General features: G+C 36.9%; 1 protein-coding gene across 5 annotated transcripts; it reads left to right on the top strand.

Annotated features, from left to right (window-relative positions):
* The first annotated feature begins 128 nt into the window (after positions 1-128).
* Positions 129-27,746, top strand: RASSF9 (Ras association domain family member 9). Of its 5 annotated transcripts, XM_038558587.1 has the most exons (3): positions 474-571; positions 1,454-1,588; positions 22,981-27,746. In XM_038558587.1, exon 3 carries the CDS (start codon positions 22,997-22,999, stop codon positions 24,239-24,241), a length of 1,245 nt encoding a protein of 414 aa, XP_038414515.1. In that variant the 5' UTR covers positions 474-571; positions 1,454-1,588; positions 22,981-22,996; the 3' UTR covers positions 24,242-27,746. The 5 variants fall into 5 exon arrangements, with proteins under 5 accessions (XP_038414513.1, XP_038414514.1, XP_038414515.1 ...); XM_038558585.1 differs by lacking the exons at positions 474-571; positions 1,454-1,588 and adding an exon at positions 129-229; XM_038558586.1 differs by lacking the exon at positions 1,454-1,588 and having other exon boundaries at positions 435-571.
* The last annotated feature ends 165 nt before the right edge of the window (positions 27,747-27,911 follow it).

The raw sequence follows: 27,911 nt of genomic DNA, 5'->3' as shown, positions 1-27,911 counted from the left end.
CGGGGCACCGCGATCGGGACCCCGCCCCCGCCCCGCCCCCCGCCCCGCCGGCCCGGCCCGCGAGCCTCCTGCCGCTGCCGCTGCTGCTGCGCTGGGCGCCCGCCCGTCCGGGAGCCCCGGCCCCGCCGCCCGCGCAGCCCCCGCAGCCCCCGGCGCGACCTCGGCCCCGCGGCGCCGGCCCCATGGCTCCCTTCGGGCGGAGCCTGCTGCGGACCCGGCACCGGAGCAGGTGAGGCGCGGCGGGCCCGGGAGGCCGCCCCTCGGGGGAGGGCGCTGGCCCCGGGGGCGGGGGGGTCGGCGCCGGGGGAAGCGCGGTGGCGGCCGCGGGGCCCGGGGCCGGGCAGGCCGGGAACGTGCCCGGAGGAGGTCGGGGACCGGGCGCGGGAGGCTCCCGGCAGCTGCCCCCCCCCCCCCCCCCGGGCGTTTTCCTGCGATTTAACTTTGATTCCTTTTGCTGCTTCAGGCCTGCAGTGCGCGTGGTGGAAATGTGCTAAATACGGGTTTTTCGCTCTTTCTCCCTCTCTCTGTTGCTGTGTCTCCCTCACACAACACACAGAGTTTTCTTGAGCCGGTAGGTGTGTCTCAGTCCCATTAAATATTTTAGTAACACCCCAGTGTTACTTTTTTTTTTTTTTTTTTGTGCTAAAACCATGTGAGGATCATTTCGGACACGGGTTTTGGTCTTTTAATATATTTATTTGGGGAATAAGGGCTTTTCCATAACTCTCCTCTCCATCATGCTTGTTAGTACTTGTCAAAATTTACTCAGGGTAGATTTCAAAGCATCCAATTACACGGTAGGAAGTGACACAATTATTTCAGAGTGTCTGCAAGATAATTTGTGGTGATACAACCTAAAAGTCCATCTTTACATTTGGTGCGCAGACGGCTGCTTGAAAAATTCTGTTTTTAACTCATTCCAGATGCATTCATGATTCAGTTGATTGTTTGCTTAAGAAGCCAGAACAATAATGAGTACCATGAAACTCCCTAAACCAGTTCTATTTGCTAATAATTTGGTAACGGATCACAAATATGGCATTTCTTGTACCTAGTGAGACTACGCTAAAATAAAGGATTCTGGCTGGATATTCTTTAAAAACATGTTAATGATGGTGGTTGAAAATAAGTGTGTATTTTAGTCGGGTCAGGGCATTAAAACTATCCCAAAAGTCTTTCCTTGCCAACAGAAGACACTTACTACCTCTTTTTTTTAAAGAAATTTTTTTTGAGACTTACTACTTCCTAAATGATTGTTCAGTAGCATTATTTTTGAAATATGTTGGTTTAAATGCCATCAAAAAATATTAAAATTACTGGGGGCAAAGTTCGTGGTCTTACAAAACAGATGATGTTTCTGGCATGCTGATCCTCCTAAGCGTACTCTTACATCTTATAGTTCAGGGCTGCTTCATGTATGTGTGTTTTTGTTTTTGATTATTATTAATTCTAGAATTCTGTAACTGGTATGCCAAGAACTTTGTGGTGCGCCCCTGTGAGTTTCCCTCAGGGAGGTGCATGTCTACTTCGGTTATTTCAATTTTGCCATTGTGCCATCTACCCACAAAACTGGCTTTCATCCAGGGAGGTGAGTATACAGTTTTTAATATGAGAGCTTCTATGCAAAATTTTAAAATAATGGAGAGAACAATAAAAAATGAGGAGTTCAACAGTATTTCAAGTTTCTCTGAGAAAATGGAATGGTGCTCCCGGCGGTGATGCTTTATTAAGAACGTGTTTTGATAAAAGCGGTAATAGTGAGGTTATGTAGAAGTTGCTCTGATCCTTGAGTGCTTCCCTTTACAAATTTGTATTTTTCCACCCTTAAGAAAAATGTAAGCCACAGCAGCGGTCAGAGAGATAAAAATATGGGTATCTCAAACTAAGTGGTACAGAAGCCGCATGGTGTATTGAGATAGAATTAATGTGTATTTTTTTTTTCAGTGTCCAGTATTTGCTATACAGGAGGTATTTTTATTTTGTTCTATTTTTGCACCTTCTCAAAGGTGAAACTGTAGATAAAACTTAGTGACATGATTACATCTATCTATTTTGTTTGCTGGGTTCCATAATTATTTGAATAATCTTATTTGGACATATAAAAACTATCTTTCCTTAAATGACAGGTGATTCATCCTTTGATTGTAAATGCAATTGACGATAAGACATTTATCTGATAACAGCTAAGGCATTCCTCAAATATATAGTTTAAAACTCCTTGTAGAATGTAAAGGAAGAATTTGAGAAACGCATTTGTCTATCTTGCGATGTATAATTTACACAAGTAAAGGAGCTACTTGAACATCATTGCATCTTTGTCAGCAAGGGAAAAAAATGCAGATTACTAAAAGGAATAGTAGGAATTTGAGATCATAAAATTTTGACAAAGTTTATTTATTGAACTTCTCTGCATCTATTCTCTTTCCGTCTTTTCAAAGTCTGAGGCATGAAATCTAGAAAATACGGCTTTAGAGAGAGCAGTGCCCTCTCTAGTCACCATTGTGTTTCTATGCCTAGGACGGTGCCTGGCATATTATGGACCTGTGATGCAGTTATTTATATGATGTTGTAAATTAAATTATAAAACATAGTTGCTATTTTATTCTCTACTCAGTGTCTGAGCTCAGCTGGTATTGTATACAAATGAATACTTCTTAAAGGATTGGTTGACATTTGATATAATCCAAAACCCAAGGAAATAAACAATTTTATGGATTTGGACGCCGAGTTAATCCTATTCCACTAGATAATCTTTTTCTAAAATTTAAGAAGCATATAAATAAAAAACTGGGAAACAGTCTTTAGGAAATTTGAGAATAATGCATAGCCGTGAATGATTGTATTTTGGCACACAAAACTGGTATGCTTTTCATTTCTAACTTTCATGTAAATAAAAGAAATGGGGCCAATCTAGGATCCTTTATGTTTATAATCAGAATTAATCTTTTAAAATTTTCTAATTGTAATAACAGTGCCACAGAGGCTTCATCAGAAGGAAGAATTAAGTTTTGCGGTTAGGGTAAAAGTTGTGGGCAAGATGGATGTTTTCTCTGAAATTAGAAATATGGTGTTTTGTGAATTCTGCAGAATGGAGAATTGTTGTGTACTATTTTGTCTAACCTCAAATAATACTTAAAATGTCCCTGAAATTGGATTGAGAAATGTCTGATATTTGAGTACGTACATCTTTTTAGTTCCCAGGAGTTTCTGAAAGAGATTTTCCCTAATGATACTTGGTAACTTAAGTAGTTATTAGTTGGCAGCAGATAGCCCATTAGGAACAATGACTGGAATGCTCTATCTCTGGCAAAACTACACCGAGGGCAGTGAAGGCCGTGAAATTGAGCTCTAGGTTAAATCTTGAATTGTTACCCCAACTGTAAGCCAACTTAAAAATCCACTACATAAGATGTTGTATTATGTACTGTATTAATTCATGAAACATGTCAAGGCGATAAAGGTTCTTAAGTGGACTTTTTGAAAAAAGAATGTTTAAAAGTTTGTAGCTGGTTAACAGTTTTATTTATAGAACAACTTTATTACCCAGACTGCATAACTTAGAAAGTTTGGATGTTATTTGATTGGCATGTAGTTCCAGGAGATCTGATGATAGCTCTAAAAATTCCCTAAAAATGGGGCTGTCTTCTTTTAATTTTAGTTCTGAAAATAGAATCAAGTTGGGTAGTGGCATGTATTTACCTCCTCCAGAAGTATGTAGGTTCCAGTCTTTGATAGTTAATCTTTGTCTCTAGCAAATTGGCTTTCTAAAATGAGGAAATATGTTATCTGTACTATGTGTATGTGGAAAAGAAAAATTCAAAATGCTTCTGTGCTCTAATGTTCTTTAATGTATACTTGCCTCGGAATTTTTAAAGACATCTTTTTGGCAAAACACGTACAACACGTACTAGCTTTTTAAAAAGCTAGACTGTGATTCCATTTCTGTGTAACCTGTTGTAATTCTGCTCCTTCTAGAGAAAGTTTGCGTATTTGTTGATTATCATTTAAGAAAAATTACTAAGGTGAATGGTCACCCAAGGGCAAAGTAATTACTTCATGTAAATGGAATAGAATCGTGGGTATGTGTTGAGCACTGGAGGCGAAATGCAAGGTATTTCAAGAATAAGAATGACCAGTGAGTATTAAATATGCCAACAAACAAGGGAAGTTATCCTCAAAGGTTTCTATCTGCAGGTTAGAGTGGCCTCTGTTTTGATAAAGTGACATAAGATATCTATAAAACATTCTCATGAGTATACTCAGTGAGAGCAGGGACCTTACCCGTCTTGTTCCTTTTTAGATAAGCAGTGAATAGCTTCTCAAATATTTGTTGATTGAATAAATGAATTCAACATATACTCTTCAAATATAGCTGGTCCCCATACAGTACATGGGTCAGGGTACATCGGTACATTTATGTTGACTGGATGCATAGGTAACTGGAATGAATCCATAAGTTCAAAGTGGACCTCCCATTATTCCTGCTCTTAGGCGCAGCTCCTCCTTCCTATCAAGGGCCATATCTGATAAATAGACTTTACTGGGCTTTTGATAGAAAACAAACCAAAAGAGCAGGATAGCTCATCTTCTCAAGAGATGCTCTTCCTTCCTTTCCTGTTCCAAGCATGTATATCAGTGAGGTTTGGCAGGTGGTGGTGAATGGCTACTATAGATGCCACCACTAAGTGTGGAACATCTTCTTTTGAGATAAGAGGGAAATATGATTAGCAAATATTTGTTTTCTTACATGATACGAGGATCTGTTCTCTTTGTATAAGATAATTATACTTCATGAGACAAAGGGATATTCTAGAAATAGGCAGAAAAATATCTTGGCTAAGAATTCCAGCAGACATTAGGTTATATCTCAGATATACCATTACTAATCATGTGCCCTTGGGCAAATATTTAATCTTTTTAATACAACCACAACAATAATAATAGCATACAAGGGAAAATCCAAGTTTGGCAGTTAGAGGAGGGTTGCTTTTTAATACACAATTATGAATAAAAGTATTACTAAGGTGATTTTGGAAAAGACAACTGTACAAATGAGGCAGTCCTTCTGTTTAAGCTTCATTAGCTTCAGGGTAAGTCCACCTCTGCTAATACTTCTTAGAGCACTATGTGCTCTGAGTGATTTACACAATACATAAAATAATGTTGTGAAGAAGGTACTATTATTATTTTGCCTGTTTTACATTTGAAGCCATTAAGACTGAGCAGTGCAATAATTAGTAAGTGGCAGAGGTAGGATTCAAATCTGTGCCTTTAACCATTATTGCATATGGCCTATTTAGGACTTAGTTTTCTCATCTCTAAAACAGAGTTAATCCTAAACCATTAGTATGAGATTAAAGCTAGTTATATTTAAAGGACAGCACAATATTAGAATAGTAATACAAGCTCAATAAATATTCACTCTTTGTTTAGGCCTATAGGATTGAAATGCTATGAAGTATATTTAAGTTTTTAATATTTAGACATGGTATATTTTGGTCTTTGAAATGTCAGCAGAACTTCTCTATCCCCACTGATCATTTTTCCTCCTTAGATTTAAAGAGGTATATTATAAATTACTGAATATGGTTAGAATGAGTCTATCAGTGTTACATAAAACTATCTTTTGATCTTGACATAATATTTGAATTCTAAATTTTTTTTTTTAATTTTTATTTATTTATGATAGTCACACACACACACACAGAGAGAGAGAGGCAGAGACACAGGCAGAGGGAGAAGCAGGCTCCATGCACCGGGAGCCCGACGTGGGATTCGATCCCGGATCTCCAGGATCGCGCCCTGGGCCAAAGGCAGGCGCCGAACCGCTGCGCCACCCAGGGATCCCAATATTTGAATTCTGATAGCTTTTAGGCTTAATCCTCACACCTCTTTTGAGCCAAATTTTTAGACCATTAACGATTTGGCAATGTGTAGCACGCCATAGTTTAAGGGATGTTTCCTTATGTGTCCTTGAGGAGTTTTTATAAAAAGAAAGGATACATAATTTAATTTTTTTAGTCTTAGATTTATCTAATAAAATGAGAGATTGAATTCGATTTTTATTTTTTTAATTGTTTTAAAGATTTTATTTATTTATTTATTTGAGAGAGAGAATGAGCGAAGAATGCACATGCGAGAGAGAGCACTAGTTGGGGAGGGAGAGGAGAAGCAGACTCTAAATGGGGGGGGGGGGGGGGGGGCTGGAACCCGAACCATGACCTGAGCCAAAGGTAGATGCTTAACAGACTAAGCCACCCAGACACCCCTGAATTAGATTTTTAAAGTCCCTTTAATTTCTAAGGTTCTATAATTCTAAAATACCCACTGCAGAATAGAGTTTAATTCTCTTGTCTTGCTTGTTTACCTTTTCAAGATAACTTATGAAAGAGAATTAAAAGATGTGGACGCCTGGTGGCTCAGTGGTTGAGCCTCGGCCTTCAGCTCAGGCTGTGATCCCAGGGAGCCTGCTTCTCTCACTGCCTGTGTCTCTGCCTCCCTCTCTCTATGTCTCTCATAAATAAATAAATCTTTTTTGTTTTTTTTAAAGAAAGAAAATAGAATTAAAAGATAGATTTTTTTTTATGTGTAATTTTATTTTACCCAAAACATGATGCCTTGCCACATAACTCCTACCATGAAAGGTAGTATTATGGCAAAAATCAAATGTTTATTTCCAACTTGATTAGTTTATAAATTATAATATCTAGGAATTATTGAGAGTTTGCTGTTTGCTATGCAGAATTTTAAGCTTAATAACACAAGTATAAGAATATTAGGAGTAGCTGTCTTTTTATTTCAGTTCTTCAGGCCTCGTGGACTCTCTATTTGGTATTGTACCAGACATGCAAAGACACAACCTCATTCCTAAGAGATTAAACTAATTGAGAGAACAGCAGTGTAGTTAAATATCTCAAGCATGAACTTTCTTCCAAATCACTCTTCCATGGGAAACTATCTTTGACAGGATAGGTAAAATCACAATCTTTATGAAGCAATTAAGAAGACGAGAGTATACTCTCTTGCAGTTGTAGAAGGCTGTTCCTTTGTACAGTAGGTGCTCAATAAATGTTTTTGATTGCCTCTAAGAAGAAGTCTATGAAAGAGGAGTACATGGAGGTAAAGGAAAATAAAAGGAGCATCATCGTAATTAGATAGCATTTATTAAACTCCCACAGTGAGGGGACAGGCTTGGACAAGAGTAGGGAACACAATACGATGCATAAAAATATGTAGGAGGGGGCTGAATCACACGGTGGTAAGTCTGACTAAGATACAGGATAATCAAGAGATAAGGATCAAGAAGCAGGTGGAAATGGGGTCAGTTTGGCAAGATTCCATAATCTCAGCTGGGTTGGTTTAAAAAAAAAAGAATTTACAATTGAGGAAGTATACAGAAAAATTTTAAAGATCTGTGTATATAGCAGTATTAGACTTACAGTCAAATAGTGGCTGATGTTCCTTCTAATAATCATATTAATATTTTAAAGATTTTATTTATTTATTCACAAGACAGAGAGAGAGGCAGAGGGAGAAGCAGGCTCCCCTCGGAGAGCCTGATGGGGGACTTGATTCCAGGACCCCAGGATCATGCCCTGAGCCAAAGGCAGACACTGAACCACTGAGCCACCCAGGCGTCCCCTAATAATAATATTAAATTGGTCAGTTTACATCAGTTTGTAAAATGGGGTTATTCTATTTTGTGGACATTTTTAACTTTATTAATGCAGATAGTGGTCCAACTTTAGCTAAAGTTTTTATGCTCACTGATTATGGTACACGATGGCTGAGGCTTCATGACGGACTGCACAGTGTAGGCTTGTTCTCAACCAATGACTAGGATGTTTTTTAGCCACCTCGGATACCTTCGGCTACTCTAATGCTCCTCATTCACTCTGATGGTTTTCAATCCCTTTGGAATTCCCTAAAGTGATGGTCCAACTGAGGGTACTTATGATCCAGGGACAAAGCATTAGTCTGGGGAGACCATAGTCTTTCATAGGAGATAGAGCTCGAGGATACCTATTTTTCGATCTGCAGCTAAGGAGCTTACATTTGCCTGGAAGCCATGAGGGATGCTCTTGAAAAACCGTGGGTGTTTCCATGGGGTAGACATATAATAACTGCAATCTCCTATGAAGAAAAGAGTTGTACACAATTAGGAAAAGTACTTGTGAGGCTATTGTGGACCTGAGATGCCATCTTTTTTTAATAGTGCCAAGAATTAGGCATTTTTTAGCAGAAGATTTTAAACTATTAGCCTTGGTTTCTTGACCATCTGTTCTCCTACTCTGATAATGAAAGCCAAGGAATTTCTTCCTAGAACTATTAATGATAGGCATGAAACTTAGGCTATGTTACTTTTTAAAAAACTGTTGATCATCTTTAGTGGTTCTACCTTTAATTAGGAGAACTTGATGTGATCACAGTCTCCAGGATTAAGTGAAATGACAACTTGTGCTATATAATACTTTCCACAGTCCGAGCATACTGCTGTTTTATCTGCCTTAGCTTCTAAAAACAAACCATTCATCAACTATCCCGCTTTGTCAGATTTGGCATCTACTTATATTTATTTGCCTGTGCTGACTCAAGATGATGGTTATTTGATGATTTTTTAAAAAATTCAGAAATATTAGATGAACCACATATTTGGAGGAGGATGAAAGATTAAAAATGAATCAGATATAGGCTATATCTGAGATATACAGACATACATAAATAATTAAAATATAAGGCAGGCATTTTAAGGTATCAATAGAATTCATGCATTCAACAATAAAATTTATTTACCTTGTAATATGTGCTAGATGTTTTAGGTGCTGGGGATAAAATAGCGGGAGAGATAGTTGAGATCTCTGCTCTCACTGAACTGATGGTGATGGGGTGGATAGGCAAACAACAGACAATAAATGAACAAGACATGTCAGATGGTGATTGTTGTTAAAAGTCATTATGGAAGCAGAATTTATAGGAATTCAAAACTGAGTGGATGGGGCAACAGAAAATATCGGGATGAGAAAAAAAGAATCAATAATAACTATAATTTTGAGTCTCAACTGGGAACATGATTGTATCATCACAAAGAACAGAAAAAATGGCACAGGTGATTTTGGGGAGGGAACATCAGGGTGAAGAGTGAAAAATGCAAGGTGTAATTTGTATGTTCCCAAATATTCCACCTCCAAACACCTGGTGTTTGGACACATTGCACCTGAGATAGGACTGTGAAAGCAGCCTTTCATCCAGCCTACTCTCATACCTCTGACGTCCATATGGGACTGATTAATATGGATTGTACTGCACCTGGAACAGGGCTTTAAAGGCAAAAGACTGGTTTCCTAGTCAGGGCCTTCGAGCTGACTAATCCTGTGCTAAATCCACTCAATCTCCGTGAAGCATTTAGCATCCATCCTTTTAGTGATCCTTTAATCATTACCTGTGGTCTAAGTTACTTCCAAGATGGCCATCACTTCCAAGATGGTCCAAGAGATTGTAAATTTCTTCTGTTTAGAGACTACAGGATCCCTATAATCCCTTGGAGAGTCATACATAGAATGATGTGGATATGGGAGTTTAAATAATGTCATAGTATTTAGATAATGTATTCTCGATTTTTGGTGCAGGTAAATCATCTAGGTCAGCGGTCAGCAAACATTTTGTGAAAAGGCCAAATAATTAATATTTTAGGTTTCTTGGACCATGATATCACTACCTCAACTACTAAACTCTGTCAATGTAGTATTGGAACAGTTGCAGACAATCCATAATTAAAAGAGCATGACTGTATTCCAATAAAACTTTACTTACAAAAATAGGTGGTGGGACAGTTGTAACTACCAGGCCCTAGTTGACTGGCAAATTCTCATTGCTTACTTCCCCCAAACGTACTTCCACCTCCATGCTGCAAAACATCAAACAAACATTTAGCATCTACTATGTTAGGCACTTAGGCTTTGTAGATGAAAGATTCAGTCCAGGACCCAACTGACAAACTAGAGAAAGAGAAAAGTAGAAAATGCTGTTACTGAATGCATCAAGAAAGGGCACCCATTTCCATCTGGGGTGGAGGCAAGGGGGTTATTCAGAGAAGGAAAGGGAATTTCCCTAACAGAAGGGACATTTGAAGAAGAGCGTGAGCCAAATGGAGAAGAGAGAGAAAGGGTAATTCAGGCAAGGAAATAGGTTACAAGAAAAGCCCGGAGTGAAAACAAAACATGAAATCTAAAGTGATAGATGACAATCCTCAGAGGGTTATCAGTAAATTAGGGATAGCTAGTTATCTACATATTAATGTGCATATTGACAAGTGCTTGCCTATGATTTGGGGGCATCCGGTCATGGAAGCAATCCTAGGAGTAGGCAGGAGAGAGAGGGAGAGGCAAAGACAGGAGAGGGGGGAGACAGATTTAAAAAGGACTTAGAGACCATTTAAAGACTTTAATAGGGACGCCTGGGTGGCTCAGCGTTTGAGCATCTGCCTTCAGCTCAGGTCATGATCCCAGGGTCCTGGGATCAAGTCCCACGTTGGGCTTCCCACAGGGAGCCTGCTTCTCCCTCTCCCTGTGTCTCTGCCTCTTTCTCTAGGTCTCTCATGAATAAAAAAATAAAATCTTAAAAAAAAAAAGACTTTGATCAAGGAAGATATAGAGGGAGATTTGTAGTTTTAAAGGAGCAGACTGGCAATATTCTGGAGCACAGATGTGAAGTGAGCAGAAGTTTATAATGAGACCGTATGTAATAGCTTACTGCAGTAATCTGTTGTGAAACAGAGTTGTCTGAATCATAATAATCGTGGTAGACATAAAGGCGCATATTTAAGACATTTGGGGGAATGAATAAAGCAGACTTACTGACTGGTTGTTAGAGGGGAATGAGACAAAAAGGAACCTGGGAAGACCATGGTTTTCAAGGTTGAGAGAAAGGATGGGTGGACCGCAATCACATTCTAGAAGGCAGATGGAAGAGTTTGGAATCTGAGAGAAGAGGATGATGAATTAGTTTTGATCCATCAAATTTGAGGTTCCTGTGGATTATACCATGTAAAGATGAAGTAAACAGGCAAAAAAGGAAGTTGGGAATGCAGGTCCGGAGCTCAAGGACAAAATATTTAGATTTGAGAATATCAGCATACAATTGACTGATAAAGTTGTTGACAACATTAGAGTCACCCACTAAAATGAGTTTAGTGAGACAAGAAATGAGTCACAGGAACCAAGGGGATGCCATTTGTATAGTTATTATTACTTATTGCATAATAAAACTTCCTAAAGTTAGTGGCTGAAAACAACACCTTGTTATTTGTCTTGATTCTTTTTAGATTTTTGTTATTTTAAAATATTTTATTTATTTACTTACATATTACTTGTTTATTTTGATTCTGTGGGTAAACTGGGGGAGGTTTTTCTTCTGGTTTCACCTGGGCTCTCTCAATGAAGGCCTCGGGTTGGCCGAGGTCTAGGTTCAGATGGGACAACTGAGAAGGCTGGGTCTCTCTCTCCATATGGTCTTTCATCTCAGGCTTTTTCATCAAGCAGCTGTACCAGGACGGCATTCCAGGAGGAAGAAAGCAGAAGCTGCAAGACTTCTTGAGGCCTGGACTCCAGAAATTGCATACATGGTTCTTACCACATGCTACTGGCCATGGCAAGTCCCAAGGTCTATTCAGGGAGGAGGAAATAGATTCCACCTCTTGATGGAAGACTCTGTGGCCACCCTGCATGACACCTACATTTATTGAATGTGCAGAGGAAGCAGAGCCTGGGCGGGATCTGTGAAGGAGAAGCTAGAAAGGTAAAGCAAGAAGCTTCGAGGGTGAAATCCAGGAGTCAAGACGTGGATTGCTTCAAGAATGGGAAGGAAAGATCACAATACATAATGTTGCAAAGAGGTCAAGTTGAATCAGTTCCAGGGTGCTGGGTTTGGCAGTTAGGAGATCTCTGACAAGCCTAAGAAGAAACGTGTCTGTTGAGGGTGGGTGCGGTGGAAATCACTTTATGGTCACTTTATGGTCACTTTGTGGTGGGCTCTTGTAACTGAAAAGTGGAGAATTAATGAAAGTGACTGTGGATTGCTATTTGAGTTTGTGAAGGAAAGAGTTGGTGCAAATGTGTGGCCAAAATGATAGTAGTTACAATGTGACAGGAAAGTGGGAAGGACCAGGGGAAAAGGTAGAGGATGAAAGGAGTTTAAAAGGGGATACATTTTAGGGCAAAGTTCTAGAGAAGGTGGAGGCAGTGAGATTCAGAGCATATGAAAAAGTTTAAAGTTTGGGGAAAGCAAATGGATATATGATGCTTTTGACCTGGATGACCACTGTGTTTCTCTTATCAGTGATACTTTTAAGTATCTGCTTTTTTAAACAAAATGACATGACAAGCCCCAGTATATTCCTGCTTCTACAAGGTAGACATCTTTTTGTTGCTCTGCAGGTAATTTATTTGTGACTAATGCAAAGAGCTGATTATTTCAGATGAAGCTTCCATTTGGAAGTCACATATTATTATAGAGTATGTTCAGAAAGTGAAAATCAGGGATAAAGGAGCTCATCTTGTGTTTTTAGCTATCCTACTGGATAATGTAAATTCTTACATATTTTTAGTGCCATTCAAATGCCAACAGATTTCAGAATCCATTTAGGGAGGGAAGAGTAGGTGGCTGCAGGCAGGTACAAGCTAAAAAGTCACCATCATTAGGAAATATCTTCCACTAAGTAGGCAAAACCTATTATGGATTTAGCTGCCCACAGGAAAACCCATGCTAATAGTTGGCATAACTACAACTGTCATTAAACTAAATATTCAGGCTAGGGAACTTTCCTTTAATAAGTATATGTATGGTTTGTTATAAAATATTTCTCTCAAAAGTACAAATAAACAAGGAAACTTGAGGTATTTGCCAGGCACAGGTGACACTGGGAATTGAGCCTAAGAATCTCCAATGAGATTAGATATTTGCTCAGCATTTCATCTGGTAAATACTACGTGTTAAATATTTACATTTTTTATTAAATCAATTTCCGGAATCTGAACTAGGAGCTTAATTTACTTAACCCCCAGTTGTCTCCAATACACATTCTTTACACATTCCTTTCCCTTTTCTCTGTTTATGGGATTTATATATTACAGCTTACCCTGCAATTATGTTACGTGGAGGGTTTTTCTTACCCTGCATGTCTGGCTTACTTCCTAGGAGATTAAATTGGCATTAGTAGAACATAAAATTTGTGATTTCCGTGTGTGTGTGTGTGTGTGTGTAAATCCTTAACCTCTTTGCCTCAGTTTCCTAATCTGTAAAATGGGTTTAACAGTAGGACCCATCTGGCAGGGTTGTGATAAAAATGAACTGAGTTAATGTATATAAAACATTTAGAACAATGCCTGGCACATACTAAGCATTCAAGAAAGTGAGCTACTATCCAATGTACCCTTCATGCACACCCCTTTTCTCCTTAGTCACGTCACTATTTTTTGAGTACCTGTCCTTCTACTATCAGGTCCACACATAATCATGTGAAATCACAATTTGAAGGGGTCTTCTTTACAGTCAAGATCTAAAGTATTTTTATTTGTTTATTTATTTATTTTTACATAAACTCTACTCCCAATTTGGGGCTCAAACTCATGACATCATCAGGATCAAGAGTCGCGTGCTATACCTACTGAGCCAGCCAAGTACCCTTCTAGACAAGATCTCAATTGGCATATTGCCCCAAGTTAAATCTCTTGAACCTCTTTTATTTAATCAGACTTTCTTCAAAGAGTTACAGGACTGGATAATGAACTGAAGACATTGAGGCCAATTACTATGCCTTTATTATTATTTATTAAATATGACTTAAGTTTTATGATTGTTTTTTAGTTTTTGGAATTTTATACTATATCGGTTCAGAGTCTGTCTCATGATTTTCAATAATGTTGAAAAAATGTTGGTCTTGAATTTTTAGAATCTAAGTGCAGCTTTTCTCCTTCTGAGCTACATGACAAATTCCTGAACATAAGGATCATCGTATCTTCTCTATCATTTTATCCTCAGCATTTATTCACATTGGCTAAAACTACAGTTTCATTAACAACTATTGAAACAAGTTATAAAACTCATAAGACCGTGATTCAGAATGGACAAGTTGTTTGGAAGATAACTAACTTGGGATGGATTCAATTACTTTTGCATAGAACTTAAAAAAAAAATACATTTAAGCTTTTATCCTTACCCAATTTTGTCTTTAGATTTCTGTTTGTGTTTGGGTCATTCCTTTTATTACAAAGTTGCCCATTCATATACAAAATATAAATTTTTCTTTTTTTTTTTTTAATTTATGATAGTCACACAGAGAGAGAGAGAGAGAGGCAGAGACATAGGCAGAGGAAGAAGCAGGCTCCATGCACCAGGAGCCCGACGTGGGATTCAATCCTGGGTCTCCAGGATTGCACCCTGGGCCAAAGGCAGGCGCCAAACCGCTGCGCCACCCAGGGATCCCAAATTTTTCTCTTATATAATATTGATGAAGCTAAGTAATTTATTAACTAATTATAGTTGTACTGTGATAATTTTGATTATTGGGAAAAGATGCTATTAAATTTGGAAGTATGTGGTATTTTTGTTTGAAAATAGCATGTGATTTAAATGTTCAGCATCCAGACTAATTATTTATGGCATCCTCAACATTTTAAATTTTATGATTGGCATGAATTTGGGCTTGTAAACTCAAAATTAGTTCATAACCTTTGGTATGGAACTTAATTTGGCAGACTTGCTTTTTATCATCATCCATCTTTATTCTTCAATGAATTATGTGCTTTTATTCAAAGAAATGTGAATTTTTACAGGGTATTGTCAGGTTTGAGCCTGAGATAAATGTGCTGAGTTCAAATTTCTCTTCTTAATATTGTCTTGTAGCTCCCATTTCCATTCATCATTTCTGAAGCTTGCATTGTTGGGTTATTCTATCTCCCAGTATTATTTACTGATATGTTTTTAATATGAGTGCCACATCTAGTGAGCTATACATTGAAGGGTCTATTTGATTGGATGTCATACAGTGTGAGAGTCATACCTCTCTCTAGGGTAAGATGTTTTGAGAAAGAACTGCCTAAGAATGGTTTTCATAATTTCATAGCCATCCATCTTTTCTATAAAAAATACATTATGAGGCACTAAACCTGCTTTCTGCTGGATCAGAATCTGTGCAAGAACTAAGTTTTTTTCTCTGTTTTGCTATCTTGGATTTCATTAATCAGGATACAGGACACAAAAATGAATTGCATATGTATTCATGTTCATATGTTCCTCACTATAGCATTGAATTGCACAGTGATATCAGGATAAAATTAACTTCTATCTTTTGAGGAGTATAAATGTTTTGGGGTTTAATAAATAACTTGAAGGGAATAGGTTGTATTATGAATGAAGAAAATACACAGGAGACAGTTCTCATTTCCTTATGGAATGAGAAGTTTGAAAAGCATTTATTTACTTTCACCCTCATAGAAAAAAACATATTATGACAATATCTTTGCTTGACCAAAGGTTGGTAAAATGTAGAACATTCACAACCCTTGCTTTGTATTCGGCAATCAGCACAAAGCCCCAGATTTGTAAATATAATGTCATCTGCCATTTCATTTGAGCAATAGTGACTTCTGGACAGTATTAAAATTCAGGGTGTCTTCTAAATAACCCAAGCGAGACAGTGTTTTGTTCAGTGTAGTTTTATCCCTAGGGTAGTTTTAAAGGCTATTTCTGACTTATCTAGACATTTTACGTGCCTACAAGGCCCCCTGCCTTGCCTGGGCACTAGAGATATTTTCTCTCATTTCCCACGGTTGTTTCTGGGAATTTCCCTTTCTTTTCTTTTTTTTTTTTTTTTTTTTATTTTGAGAGAGAGCAGGAGCAGGGGGAGAGGCAGAGGCAGAAGGAGAGGGAGAAGCAGACTCCCAGTGAGCAGGGAGCAAGGCTTGATCCCGGGACCCTGAGATCATGACCCCAGTGGAAGGCAGTTGGGTTAACCAACTGAGCCACCTGGGGGAGCCTGGGCTCAGTGGGTTGGGAGCTTCCCTTTTATCCTGTAAAGACTAAGGTATTGTTGGGCCAGCTCCTGGGGGGCTTGGTCAGTTAAGTGGCTACTTTTCGGCTCAGGTCATGACCTCCAGGTCCTGGGATTGAGCCCTACATCATCTCATCAGGCTCCCTGCGCAACAGGGAGTCTTCCTCTCCCTTTCCCCCTCCCCCCACCTGCTCATGTTCTCTCTCTCTCTCTCAAATAAATAAAATCTTAAAAAAAAGAAAAAGCTAAGATATTGTCTTGACCTCCTCTTCTCTCAAACTCTGGGTCCGTTCCTATTTCTGGTCTTTGTCCCTTCTGTCAGGGCAGAAGAGATTGCAAAGTAGTAAGAGAGCAACACAAAAGCCCCTTCTACAGACTCCCATCTCCCAGCACACCGCTGACACTGTGCTGGCCTCTTGACCATTTCCTTCATGTCATAGGTATTCAACTACTATTTCTTAATGAAGAACAAAGATTTACTAGTCCTGAATGGAAATTAAAGATTTACTAGTCCTAAACTAAAATTAACCCTATTCTGAATGTTTGTGTTTCTATTGGATCTAAATGCAGATATCAATATTCCTTAGGACCGGTTCTGAGATTAACAGAGGGAAATCCAGTTGGGCAGGATTAATAATAACAAACATAAAACAGGCTGTGGGGTGAAAGGAGAAAAGAATGTTGCGTTTGTATTCCATTAAGGAGAATGCCAACTTTCATCATTTATTTTAGAGTACTTAAGATGGGAAATGTCTCCTTTGTTTATTATTTCTGTTTTCATAAATTTTAGTATTAGATTTTCCAAGAAGATGCAAAAAAAAAAAGGGGGGGTGGTAAAAGGTGAAGCTTTGTAGTAGTAAATCTGGAACACAATTTTTCCATTGCACCACTATTAACATTTGTGGCTGGATAAGCTTTTACTGCTAGACAACTATTCTGTGCATTGTGGGATGATTATGTTCCCAGACTCAACACACTAGATGGTAGTAGCACCCCTGGGCTCTAACATAAAAATCAAAAATGTCTCCATGTATTGTTAATATCTCCTGGGGTGGGGGGGCCAAAATCACCCCTGATAGAGAACCATTGGTTTAGAAGGAAGGAATCTCCAGTTTAAAAAATAGGTAATAGGAATAAGAAGGAAACAGAATAGTGTTTGAGCATTGGACCAAGACTGAGATACGCCCCCAAAGCTCCACAGTTCTTCATCTTTCATACGGATGGATCCTTCCGTCAGAATGTTCAGGCACAGGTACCAGCAATAGCTGGGAACTGAAAAAGTTCTAACTATTGATTTCTAAGCATGGAATATGGTTCCCAAGAGATATAAGCAATTAAAACATTTCACTGAGTCACTCCTATACATAGCAGCTAGCTTGTGCCAGTATCAGACTTTCTGGGCTGACCTCCGAAATAGTTGTAATAGAGGTTCTATGGAAAATTTATTTGCATGTTCAAATATTTTCCATAAATATCTATAGACTGCATTCTAGTGATCATATACTGGGTTTTAAAAGCATATCTTGTAATGTAATTCTTAATTAGTGAATTATCATTTTAATGATTCTTATTGGTTTGAAAAGTAGGCCTCCATATGAAACATTTGTCCTAATAAGTTTTATATGTCAACTTTCAATTAAACTTTAATGTTAATATACACTAGGGATAAATGTTGCTCTTTGATTTTTTCCCTGTACCCCAACTTCAGCGTCCTTTTCCTCTGGACAACTGAATAAAGATGGCCACAGTTTATCCATTTATCTTCATTTTTCTCTGCTTTCACACAGAGTCTTTTCTCAGGAAATATGTATTTCCCGAGATCTTCAAATTGTCACTGTAATATCGTAGTAAGTATTTTATCTTAACTCCAGATTTAGATAGTTAATTTATCCTCTGATGCTTTGTGCATAATTACTCAGTGGAAGTGTGTTGAAGAAATATTTGGGTGTATTAACATTGCATTTGTAATTACAAGCCAACTCAGTTCTGTGTCATTGTTTTTGTGGTATTAAAATTAATTATCAATGGAGAAATATTTTCAATTTCATAATTGACAATAGAGTGAAGGCAAGAAATCCAATATTTAATTTTTATTATTTCAGAGTGAATATGGAAAAGTACCCGTAAGTGAAGTTAATACATGTTGTTTAAGAGTTTTATTTAGCATATAAATCTTATTTTTCTGATGATATTCCAAAAAAGGTAAACAGTGAATTATGAAATAGTTGAAATATATATATATATACACACACACATATATGTATATATGTATTAGTGTATTGAACCTCATTAGTACAATTTTAATCAAAATCAGAGGGTTATAAATCAGAGAAAGAATAAAATCATTCTTGGCTTATCTGTGATCCAAAGATTCTATTAATGATGCTTTAAAATGTCTCTTATTGACCAAACAGTTATGTTACACTGGAAGTACACATGCAAAAAAACTGATGAGTTGAAACAGGTGAAAAAATATAGTGAGGCAGGTTGGAAAATATTTGTAAAATAATATTGTTAACTACCATAGCAAGGTCAATAAGATTGCTGAATGGGCATACTAAAAACACTCCTCCCCTCTCTGCTTTAATAACAGTAATTTTGTTATTAGTGTTAATAACCTATATTTACCCAGTAAATTTTTCACAGTTCTCAAAGGTCTCTTACTCATTCTGTTATTTAATATTTGCAGCAACCTTATGAAAAATGCGAGTCAGATATTGCAGTATTACAGTGAAGGGTACAGAGGATTGGAAAATGAATGGATAGAAACTTCATCAGAGGCCATATTGTAAAATAAATACAGTTTTCAAAGTTAGAGGTCTGTTTAAAAAGTAGATTTTAAACATGATGAATCTTTTACTAGGTATGGAAGATTTATTATGGAAATTCATTGGTCATTACTTTTAAACATATTCAATCTAAGGGCAGAACTTTTGAAAATTATCTGGTTTGAATGATGGTTGTAAAAATCCCTCAAAATATTTAGAGATAAATGACTCAAGAAAATATAAAGATGTTTAAGGTAGACTTAAAAAAATGGAACAAGTGAGACTGTGAGGTTGCTATTAAGGCACTAATTTGCCTATACATAATGTGGAAATAATAGTATCTTTAGGTGTGCTTAATGACTATTAGGGTTACATTATCCACATGGGCTGAAAAGTAGCAGATATCTATGGGAGGCCACAATACACAAGCACTTAATCTTCCAAAACAAAAAAGGTCCCAACTGGGATAGGGGTATGGAAGTATTGGGGAATTGTCACCTACATCATCATTATTATTCGACGAAGGGTACCAAAGGATTCCCTGATCTCTGCCTCTCAGTCTGCTTCGCCACTATAGTGTAGGGCTGAAGAAGTTACAGGTCATGTGTCATCCTTTCTTACAGACCCAGAGCTCATGTTTCCAGAAAATGGAACAGGGCATAGGGATGACTCTTAAGAAAACAACAGTAAGGTCTGAATATATATTATGTGATCTGTCAGCTAATGCCGGTGCCCAGGCCTGTCAGTAGTTTTTTAGTATTGCATCAGAGTAAGAACAAGATTAACAAGGAAAAGGCACAGAAGAAGATAACACATTCTTGCACACTTTTCTCCATGACTGGCCATTGGGAAAAGTCTTCCCTTGACCAATGGAGTATTCTAATGGGACATTAGAGTTCCATTCCTGTCAAAGGCAAATTTATAAAATAATGTTCCTAGTAAAAAAGTAGTGTATTTTATGATTTTTTTCTCCAACTTAATCCACATATCTAAATGATCAAACTAGGGATGCCTGGCTGGCTCAGTCAATAGAGCACGTGACTCTTGATCTTGGGGATGTAAGTTCCAGCCTCATATTGGGTTTAAACATTTTTTTATTTTTTATTTATTTATGATAGTCACACACAGTGAGAGAGAGAGGCAGAGACACAGGCAGAGGGAGAAGCAGGCTCCATGCACCGGGAGCCCGACGTGGGATTCGATCCTGGGTCTCCAGGATTGCGCCCTGGGCCAAAGGCAGGTGCCCAACCACTGCGCCACCCAGGGATCCCCTCGTATTGGGTTTAGAGATTACTTAAAAAATTTTTTAAAAAGAGAATCATCAAACTAATAAACTTGTTTTTACATTGCACTCTGGAGCCTACTTTCTTGCTTGGGTTTGAATCCTCAATGCACCTCGAACTGTGCAAGTCATTAAAAACCCCTGTGCTTTAGTTTCTTTATCTGTAAAATGGTGATAATATTATTACCTACCTTATTATCCTACCTTGTGAGGATTAAATGACTTGAGACTTGATATACGCAAGAGCTTAGAACAGTTTATTAAATGTTTTATGGCCGATGGTTATAATCTTTAGTGTTATTTATTTTTAGTAGGATATTTTTTTAGTTTAACCATGAATACTAAAAAAATAGTATAAAATAAAGATGTCCTATGTTCTTAGTTTTAATGTAATAGCTATTGGCATTATCTTATAAGCTTGACAATTACAACAGTTACTCCATTTTGTTATTTTTACCATTATTTATGCAAATTACATATTGAAATACTTGTAATTTTTAAAAATATTTTATTTTTATTTATTCATGAGAGACACAGAGAGAGGCAGAGACACAGGCAGAGGGAGAAGCAGGCTCCATGCAGGGATCCCGATGTGGGACTCGATCTCGGGACTCCAGGATCACACCCTGGGCTGAAGGCAGGCGCTAAACTGCCGAGCCACCCAGGGATCCCCAAAATAGTTGTAATTTAATATAAAGTAAGTGCATGGCGCATGGTTTACTTCTTTTCAAATTATGCAATTTGAAAGGTAAACTTCCAACACCTGCATAAAGTAAAAAAAAAAAAAAAAAAGTTAATTTTGAGTATCTCGTATGCATGATCCAAACAGATGAAAGTAATGATTAATTTAGAAGTAATTTGTGCTGTAGAGCCATAACACAAACAGTAGTTACTTTAAGTGCTTATTTATTTTTGCTTAGAATGTATTTGTGTGCTATTCCTCTACTAATTAAAATATGAAATAATTCTATTGTTCTAAATTCTATTCTACCCACTTGTTGCTGCTTAGAATTATTGAATGATGAGTTGTAAATATTATCAAATATCACATTATTCAATGCTGGCTCATTAAATATTAAATATTTTATAAGAGAATAATTACAGCCCCGTATGACTTTTTGAATAATTATTTATAAAATTTTGGTAGAGTTGGATATTTAAATTTGGAGGGTATCCTTTTTTATTTGGTGTCATTGATTTGTTCTTTCACTGTTAGTAGTCACTCTATGACCTCAGGAAAGTCAATAACCAAGGTGTAATAATTGGGCATTTAAAATAAAGATAATCCTGCAGGATTAGTCACTATTGGTACTAAAACATAAACACTATAAATTCTAAGTGTTAAAACATTCTAGAAGCCAGGGAAAATTTCTTTCATATAATACTTCAAGAATCATATGCTTTGAGGGTGCTACATAAATAAAGTAACTTTCACAGCAAGCCAATTACTATTTGAAAATCTTGTCTCCACAAATCATATTGGATTATAATTCAGTATATGTCATTTCTTACCATTCTTTTAAGGAGATATTATGAAAGACAGGGTCAATTTGATTTACGCTCATGATGGAAATACAATCATAAAAATTCTCTACAGGGAATAGCCTAGAAACCACTGAACTTTCTTCTTTTACTACCTCTGTGGTTTTTTCTTTTCTTCAGAAAGCTGATTTTTCCCTGCCCCTCTGTGCTACAAAGGAGATTACAATCAAGTCTTTACTTGTATATACGTCCCACCTCTGACCACTTCCTAATACCTCTGCTGCTAAAACCCTAGTCCAGGCAATTCTCTCTTTTTTAGATCTCTGCACAAGGCTTTCAACTAAGCTTTCCTGCCTCTGCTTTTGCCCTCCCCCCCCCCCTTTTTACACCCATGCCATTAAACAAGCCAGATATACCTAAAGCATAAATTTGATCATAAATCTCCTTTGCATAAACCTTTCTCATGGCTTCTCCGTAAAACTGGAACAAAATCCAAATGCCTTATCCTGGGATATGCATTTCTGCTAGATCTCATCACCTTTCATTCGACCGTTCCTCCAGCAACAATCCCCACCTCCACTACCCTCAAGTCTCCCAACTACATTCTCATTCTTTCTGTCTTTAGAACACATGCCTCATGACCCTTGCACTTCTGTTCACTTTTAGAATTCTTCCCTCAGATCTTTGATTGCCTCCTCAAAATTTATGCCCCTATTCAAAGGTCATCTTCTTAGAGAAGTCTCTCCTAAATACTCCGAATAAAATAGACTTCTCTTTCTTCCAAGTCTTTCTCTGTCTCTTTACCCTGTTTAATTTTGTTTAGTATTTACCACTACCTGCTATTACAATAATCATCTGTGTTGTCTTCTCCTTTGTGTACTGCTGTGTCTTTAGTATTGTCAGACATGTCTGGCATATGGTTGGCATATAATAAACATCTGTTGAACGAAAGTATGGCTGTTTTCAATAATGGGCTGTTTTTTAGCTCTATGACTCTACTATCATCCCAGCATTCCTACCTATGCTTCCATCGTCTTTCTCTGGTCCTAAGGCTCCAGGCAAAATGGTCGTATTTTATCTCTTTTTATTCATCTCCACTTTGATTATTGTCTTAACTCTAGCCATTCTGATCGTAGTTATATTGTGGCTGACTTCTGTAGATAAAATAGCCTCAGTTGTCTTTGATGACAGTTTGCTCTTTCCAGAGCCCACCAGGGAATAAAAGGAATTAAGATATTTTCCAATTTTTTTCTTGCAGTAAAACTTCTGATTCATATGTAGTCTCAAGCTCAAGATACAGCTCTCATTAAGGATAAAATCTGGAAAGAGTATTAAAGTTAAATCATGTTTCTGAGCTTACACAGGTGATGACAGAAATATAATGTACTTTGTTTTTCTTTTAGATCTCCCACTAAAGGCATGGATTCAGAGGAGAAGGAAATTGTGGTTTGGGTTTGCCAAGAAGAGAAGATCGTCTGTGGGTTAACTAAACGCACCACCTCTGCTGATGTCATCCAGGCTTTGCTTGAGGAACATGAGACTACATTTGGAGAGAAACGATTTCTGCTGGGGAAGCCCAGTGATTACTGCATCATAGAAAAGTGGAGAGGCTCAGAACGGGTTCTTCCTCCACTCACTAGGATCCTGAAGCTTTGGAAAGCTTGGGGAGATGAGCAGCCCAATATGCAATTTGTTTTGGTTAAAGCAGATGCTTTTCTTCCGGTTCCATTGTGGCGGACAGCTGAAGCCAAATTAGTGCAAAACACAGAAAAAGTGTGGGAACTCAGTCCAGCAAATTACATGAAGACATTACCACCAGATAAACAAAAAAGAATAGTCAGAAAAACGTTCCGGAAACTGGCTAAAATTAAGCAGGACACCGTTTCCCATGATCGAGATAGTATGGAGACATTAGTTCATCTGATCATTTCCCAGGACCATACTATTCATCAGCAAGTCAAGAGAATGAAAGAGCTGGATCTGGAAATTGAAAAGTGTGAAGCTAAGTTCCACCTTGATAGGGTAGAAAATGATGGAGAAAATTATGTCCAGGATGCATATTTAATGCCCAGTTTCAGTGAAGTTGCGCAAAAGCTGGACTTGCATTCTGATGAAAACCAGATTTTGGAGGACCTGACTGAAAATGACGGAATCGTACACCTGGAGGAAAGATTAGCATATTACCGAATGCTCATTGAGAAGCTCTCTGCTGAAATAGAAAAAGAGGTAAAAAGTGTTTGCACAGAGATAAATGAGGACGCAGAAGGGGCAGCTGCAGGTGAGCTTGAAAGCTCCAATTTAGAGAATGTCAAGTGTGATTTGGAGAAAAGCATGAAAGCTGGTTTGAAAATCCACTCTCACTTGAGTGGCATCCAGAAGGAGATTAAATACACTGACTCATTGCTTCAGATGAAAGCAAAAGAGTATGAATTCCTGGCCAAGGAGTTTAATTCACTTCATATTAGCAACAAAGATGGATACCAGCTAAAGGAAAACAGAGGGAAGGAATCTGAGGTCCCCAACAGCAGTGGGGAGGTTCCCTCCTTGACTCAAAGAGTATTTAACTTGTATACAAATGACACGGACTCAGACACTGGTATCAGCTCTAACCATAGTCAGGACTCAGAAACAACTGGAGGAGACATGGTGCTATTGTCAACATAATTTGACTGGCTTGTCTCTGATCTACCTTAATGTTCATGTTTGTTTAATAGGAAACTTTATTTTAGATGTCACATTCTGAGAACGATGTAAATCATGTTAAGTATTCAGTAGCTAATACAAACGAGAAAATTTATTTTTGATTTAAGAGTTCTAAAGTGACCTAATTATTACAAGTTCAGGCGGTGAGCTGTTTATTAGGAATGCAGCACAAATAGCTTGCAGGTGTAGAACAGAAATAATTTGATGGGAATTATAATCTCTTACAGTTTCTTTGAGAAATGATTTATGCAAACAGAACCAGTTCTTAATATTGCAGTCAATATATTGGAACTATTCACGTGAACAAGTAAAATCAAAAATGCGCTGTAACATATTTTTTCAAAGCTGTATTATTGGAATTTTTAAGTCTGTAAAGTACATGACAGCTATTCTGTTGTAACTGTATGAATTCAAGTCTTGGTTCTTCCTGTTGATACTTAGAATGCACTTCATCTCTGTCACTTTCTGAACCCCTCTACCTGTTTTAAGATGACGAGAAGTGGGAAGGGCTGCCCATGGGACATGTATATAGATCTAGCAGTGGATTGGATGGGGGTTACAGAGGAGAAAGAACCATGTTGTTAAGAACTAAGTCTGGGCTTTCTCTGACAAAGCAAAAATCTTCTGATCGAACAAATAGTGGGAGCAGGTTCGTTTTTTGAGTGAGGTGTGATGTGGGTTACAGAGAAAATCACAGGGTCGCAGTCCTGTTTATTTACACCCTGTCTACAAAAGTCCAAGAGAGGCAACTTGTGGTCCTTTGTGTGGGTAAAACAGAGTTCTGTATACTCTTAAGTATTAGCATTTTGTCTCTGAACCTACAGAGGGGAACTCACATGGACAGAAACCTTTTATTCTGTTACACTGGAATTCAGATTGTCTCTGTAGATCTTCAGCTAAGGTGCAAAAAAAAAAAAAAAAAAAAAAAAAGATTAGCTTTAGCTCTAACCCCACTCCTCCCCCAAGGATGCTAGTAAATATCCAACAAACTGAACGGATAATATAGGATAATTTAGATCCTACCTTGAGTGACACTCATTAGAGTGCCAAACTAGGCTTGGTTTTACCTGGTGTTTAGTTAGGAAGTTTTCCTCCCTCTCTCCCTTCTCTGCTTCTTGCCAGTAAACACATGATGTCATCATATTGTAAACAGTTAGTTTTATTGTACTGTTAAATAAATATCACTGTGGTTTATTTTTTCTTTAAGACACTTTTCCTGTATGTCAGTGTCCATGCAAGTAAGAATATTATTTTACTTAAGTTTTCATATGTGGATATGGTGAAGATTTGTTTTTCTCATTCCTTTTTATTCCCATTCTTACTGTAGTGCATGTTTTAACTGAGTTTCCTATTTTTTCATTTCTCCATCCCCCAGACTTTTCACCAGTCTTTGGGAAGATATTTAGAATGTTTAGGATTTCACTTTTGGAGAGCATCTATCTGTGTTATTATTTCTCACACCTAAGATAATGCTAAGGCTTCGGTTGAAATTGGCTAGTAGAGAATGTAGGAATTTCAGGGAAAACATATTGATTAAAAAGTAATAATGTTAACATTACTAATTTAAAAAAAGAAGGGAATTGAATAGTCATCTGAGAAAGGGAAGTTTATTTGCCAAATATCTCATTAAATCATTCAACAATAGGGCAAGTTATTGATAAAGTCATTGTTCACTTCTGGGGATTAAATTCCTAAGATTGTCATTAGTGATAAACCAATTGCAATGTTGAAAGCAATCTCTTTGGATTACTCTGGTGAGAAAATAATGAAAAGAACATTACTTATATGCTATAAAATTTGATTACTTATCTGAATTCAGAAGAGGTTCTGATAAGAGATCAGACTGGACAGATAATTTCATTTTAGAATCTTTGAATTAACTTCTGCTTTTATATAGTTAAGTACAGTGATACATTCTAAGGACCACTCCTATATTTTTACAATATGTTATATTATAAGCTCTTGTCAGAAAGCAGAACCATTGATTTTTAAATTCACTTTAGAATTTCTATTTGTTTTTTAGTTACACAAATGTATTTGTGCTTTTGATTCATGAGAATATTAAATCTTCAGTTACCATGCTGAATCTTTAATTTAGAGTAATATATTAGTACAGATATAAGGCAACTACAATTGCCCTCATCTCTGGATACTGAGCTATTCTTTATTAAATTGAGAATTTGAATTATAAATATAGAACTTGACCTAAGCTTTAATGTTTAGTTTTAATTATGTATAGAATCTTTAAAGTGTTTATAAATTTTTGAGTAACCTAACAGGTTAACTATGAAATTGCTATATGCAGCTAGAAGTAGCAAACCAAAGCTGACTATTCTTCCTTCTTGTAACATCTTATATTTTCATGGACTGTACTGTGTTCATTCTCCCCCTCGTAATGCCTTTTTTCCCCTCCATCCACCATACATGGAAACCTACCCATTTTGCTTTTTTAACATGTTATGTCTTCTACGAAACACTTATTCCATTTAATCAGTTGTAATATCTTATCTCTGAGCCTACAACTATTTTAGGTGTACTTTTCATAGAGGAGCACTTATATTACTGCTTAGTTTATATTTATTTATGCACTTACCTAATTTCCCTTGCCCAATGTATTTTTTACTGTTTTATTACTTTGTTTTCTGTCTTATTAACTGTAATCCCTCCAATCAACCTCTTTACCTCTTTGCCCTTCAATTTTTGAATTGAAATGGTAAATTTTAGAAGGCCGCAGCCATTTAAAAAAATCATTTCTATGTGTGATAAATGATGCTCATGAGTTTTATATGTAAATATGCATTTTAGCAGACTTAAAAGAGTAACAGTAATTCTACTTATGAATTCTTTAGGGGAGGCACTAAATCTTTGTGGTATGAAAAAAATTTTAAATTGGTAAATTTTTTATTTTAAAGTCAAGGTTACTGATTTAAGGCAATGCAAATATTACCTTTTAAAGGGCTCTCAATGGTTAAATTATGGTATTTTCCTTTGCATTGTATGCATGTAGGAAAAAATATATTATCCTGCATAATATATTGAATTGAATGGAGTTGAATTTTAAGTAGTAGACACAAACTTTCAAACAATGTCCTAAATGAAATAATCTATTTTATTTTCTCTAACTCAAAAAAATAAATGTCCTCTCAGTGTATTGAACCTATTCTAATCTATTAAATTTTTATTTTTATATTATTTAAACATTGTACGTGACAAAATATACTTCTGTGGCTGCATTTTATAGTTTTTCAAAATAGGATTGTTGTTTTATTTAGAATGTATTTTTCTAGTTGACAAAAGCAATATCTTTTAATCCAGAAATAGATTTTTAAAAAATATTTAGGCTATTTCTTCTCATACTACCTGACTGGTTTAATAAACCTGATGTAACAAATATAAAATATATATCATTTCTTCAAGTGTAACTAATCCAGAATAATAAAAGAAATAGTTGTATCCTTTCATGTGATATTGCTTGTCTTTCTGGGTGTGTTATTTGACTATATTAAAAATAAATTTTATATTAGAATTATATAATTGTTGAGCTAACTTAAACAAATTAAGATCAGGTATTATTTCATGAGAATATATAGCAAATAAGACCTAATAAAACTTTTTATTAGGTTTCATACAT

Source organism: Canis lupus, chromosome 15 (genome assembly GCF_011100685.1).
Source record: "Canis lupus familiaris isolate Mischka breed German Shepherd chromosome 15, alternate assembly UU_Cfam_GSD_1.0, whole genome shotgun sequence".
In the NCBI taxonomy this organism is placed as follows: Eukaryota; Metazoa; Chordata; class Mammalia; order Carnivora; family Canidae; genus Canis; species Canis lupus.
Note: the sequence above shows the minus strand (reverse complement) of the source record. Positions and strands in the feature narration are given on the sequence as shown.

What these genes read in the sequence shown, in the direction of transcription:
- RASSF9 (XM_038558584.1), top strand. Translation starts at nt 11,741, where the DNA reads ATGTGCAGAGGAAGCAGAGCCTGGGCGGGATCTGTGAAGGAGAAGCTA. An exon ending in GTGAAGGAGAAGCTAGAAAG is followed by an intron (nt 11,794 to 22,980) that starts GTAAAGCAAGAA and finishes TTTTTCTTTTAG; the next exon opens with ATCTCCCACTAAAGGCATGG.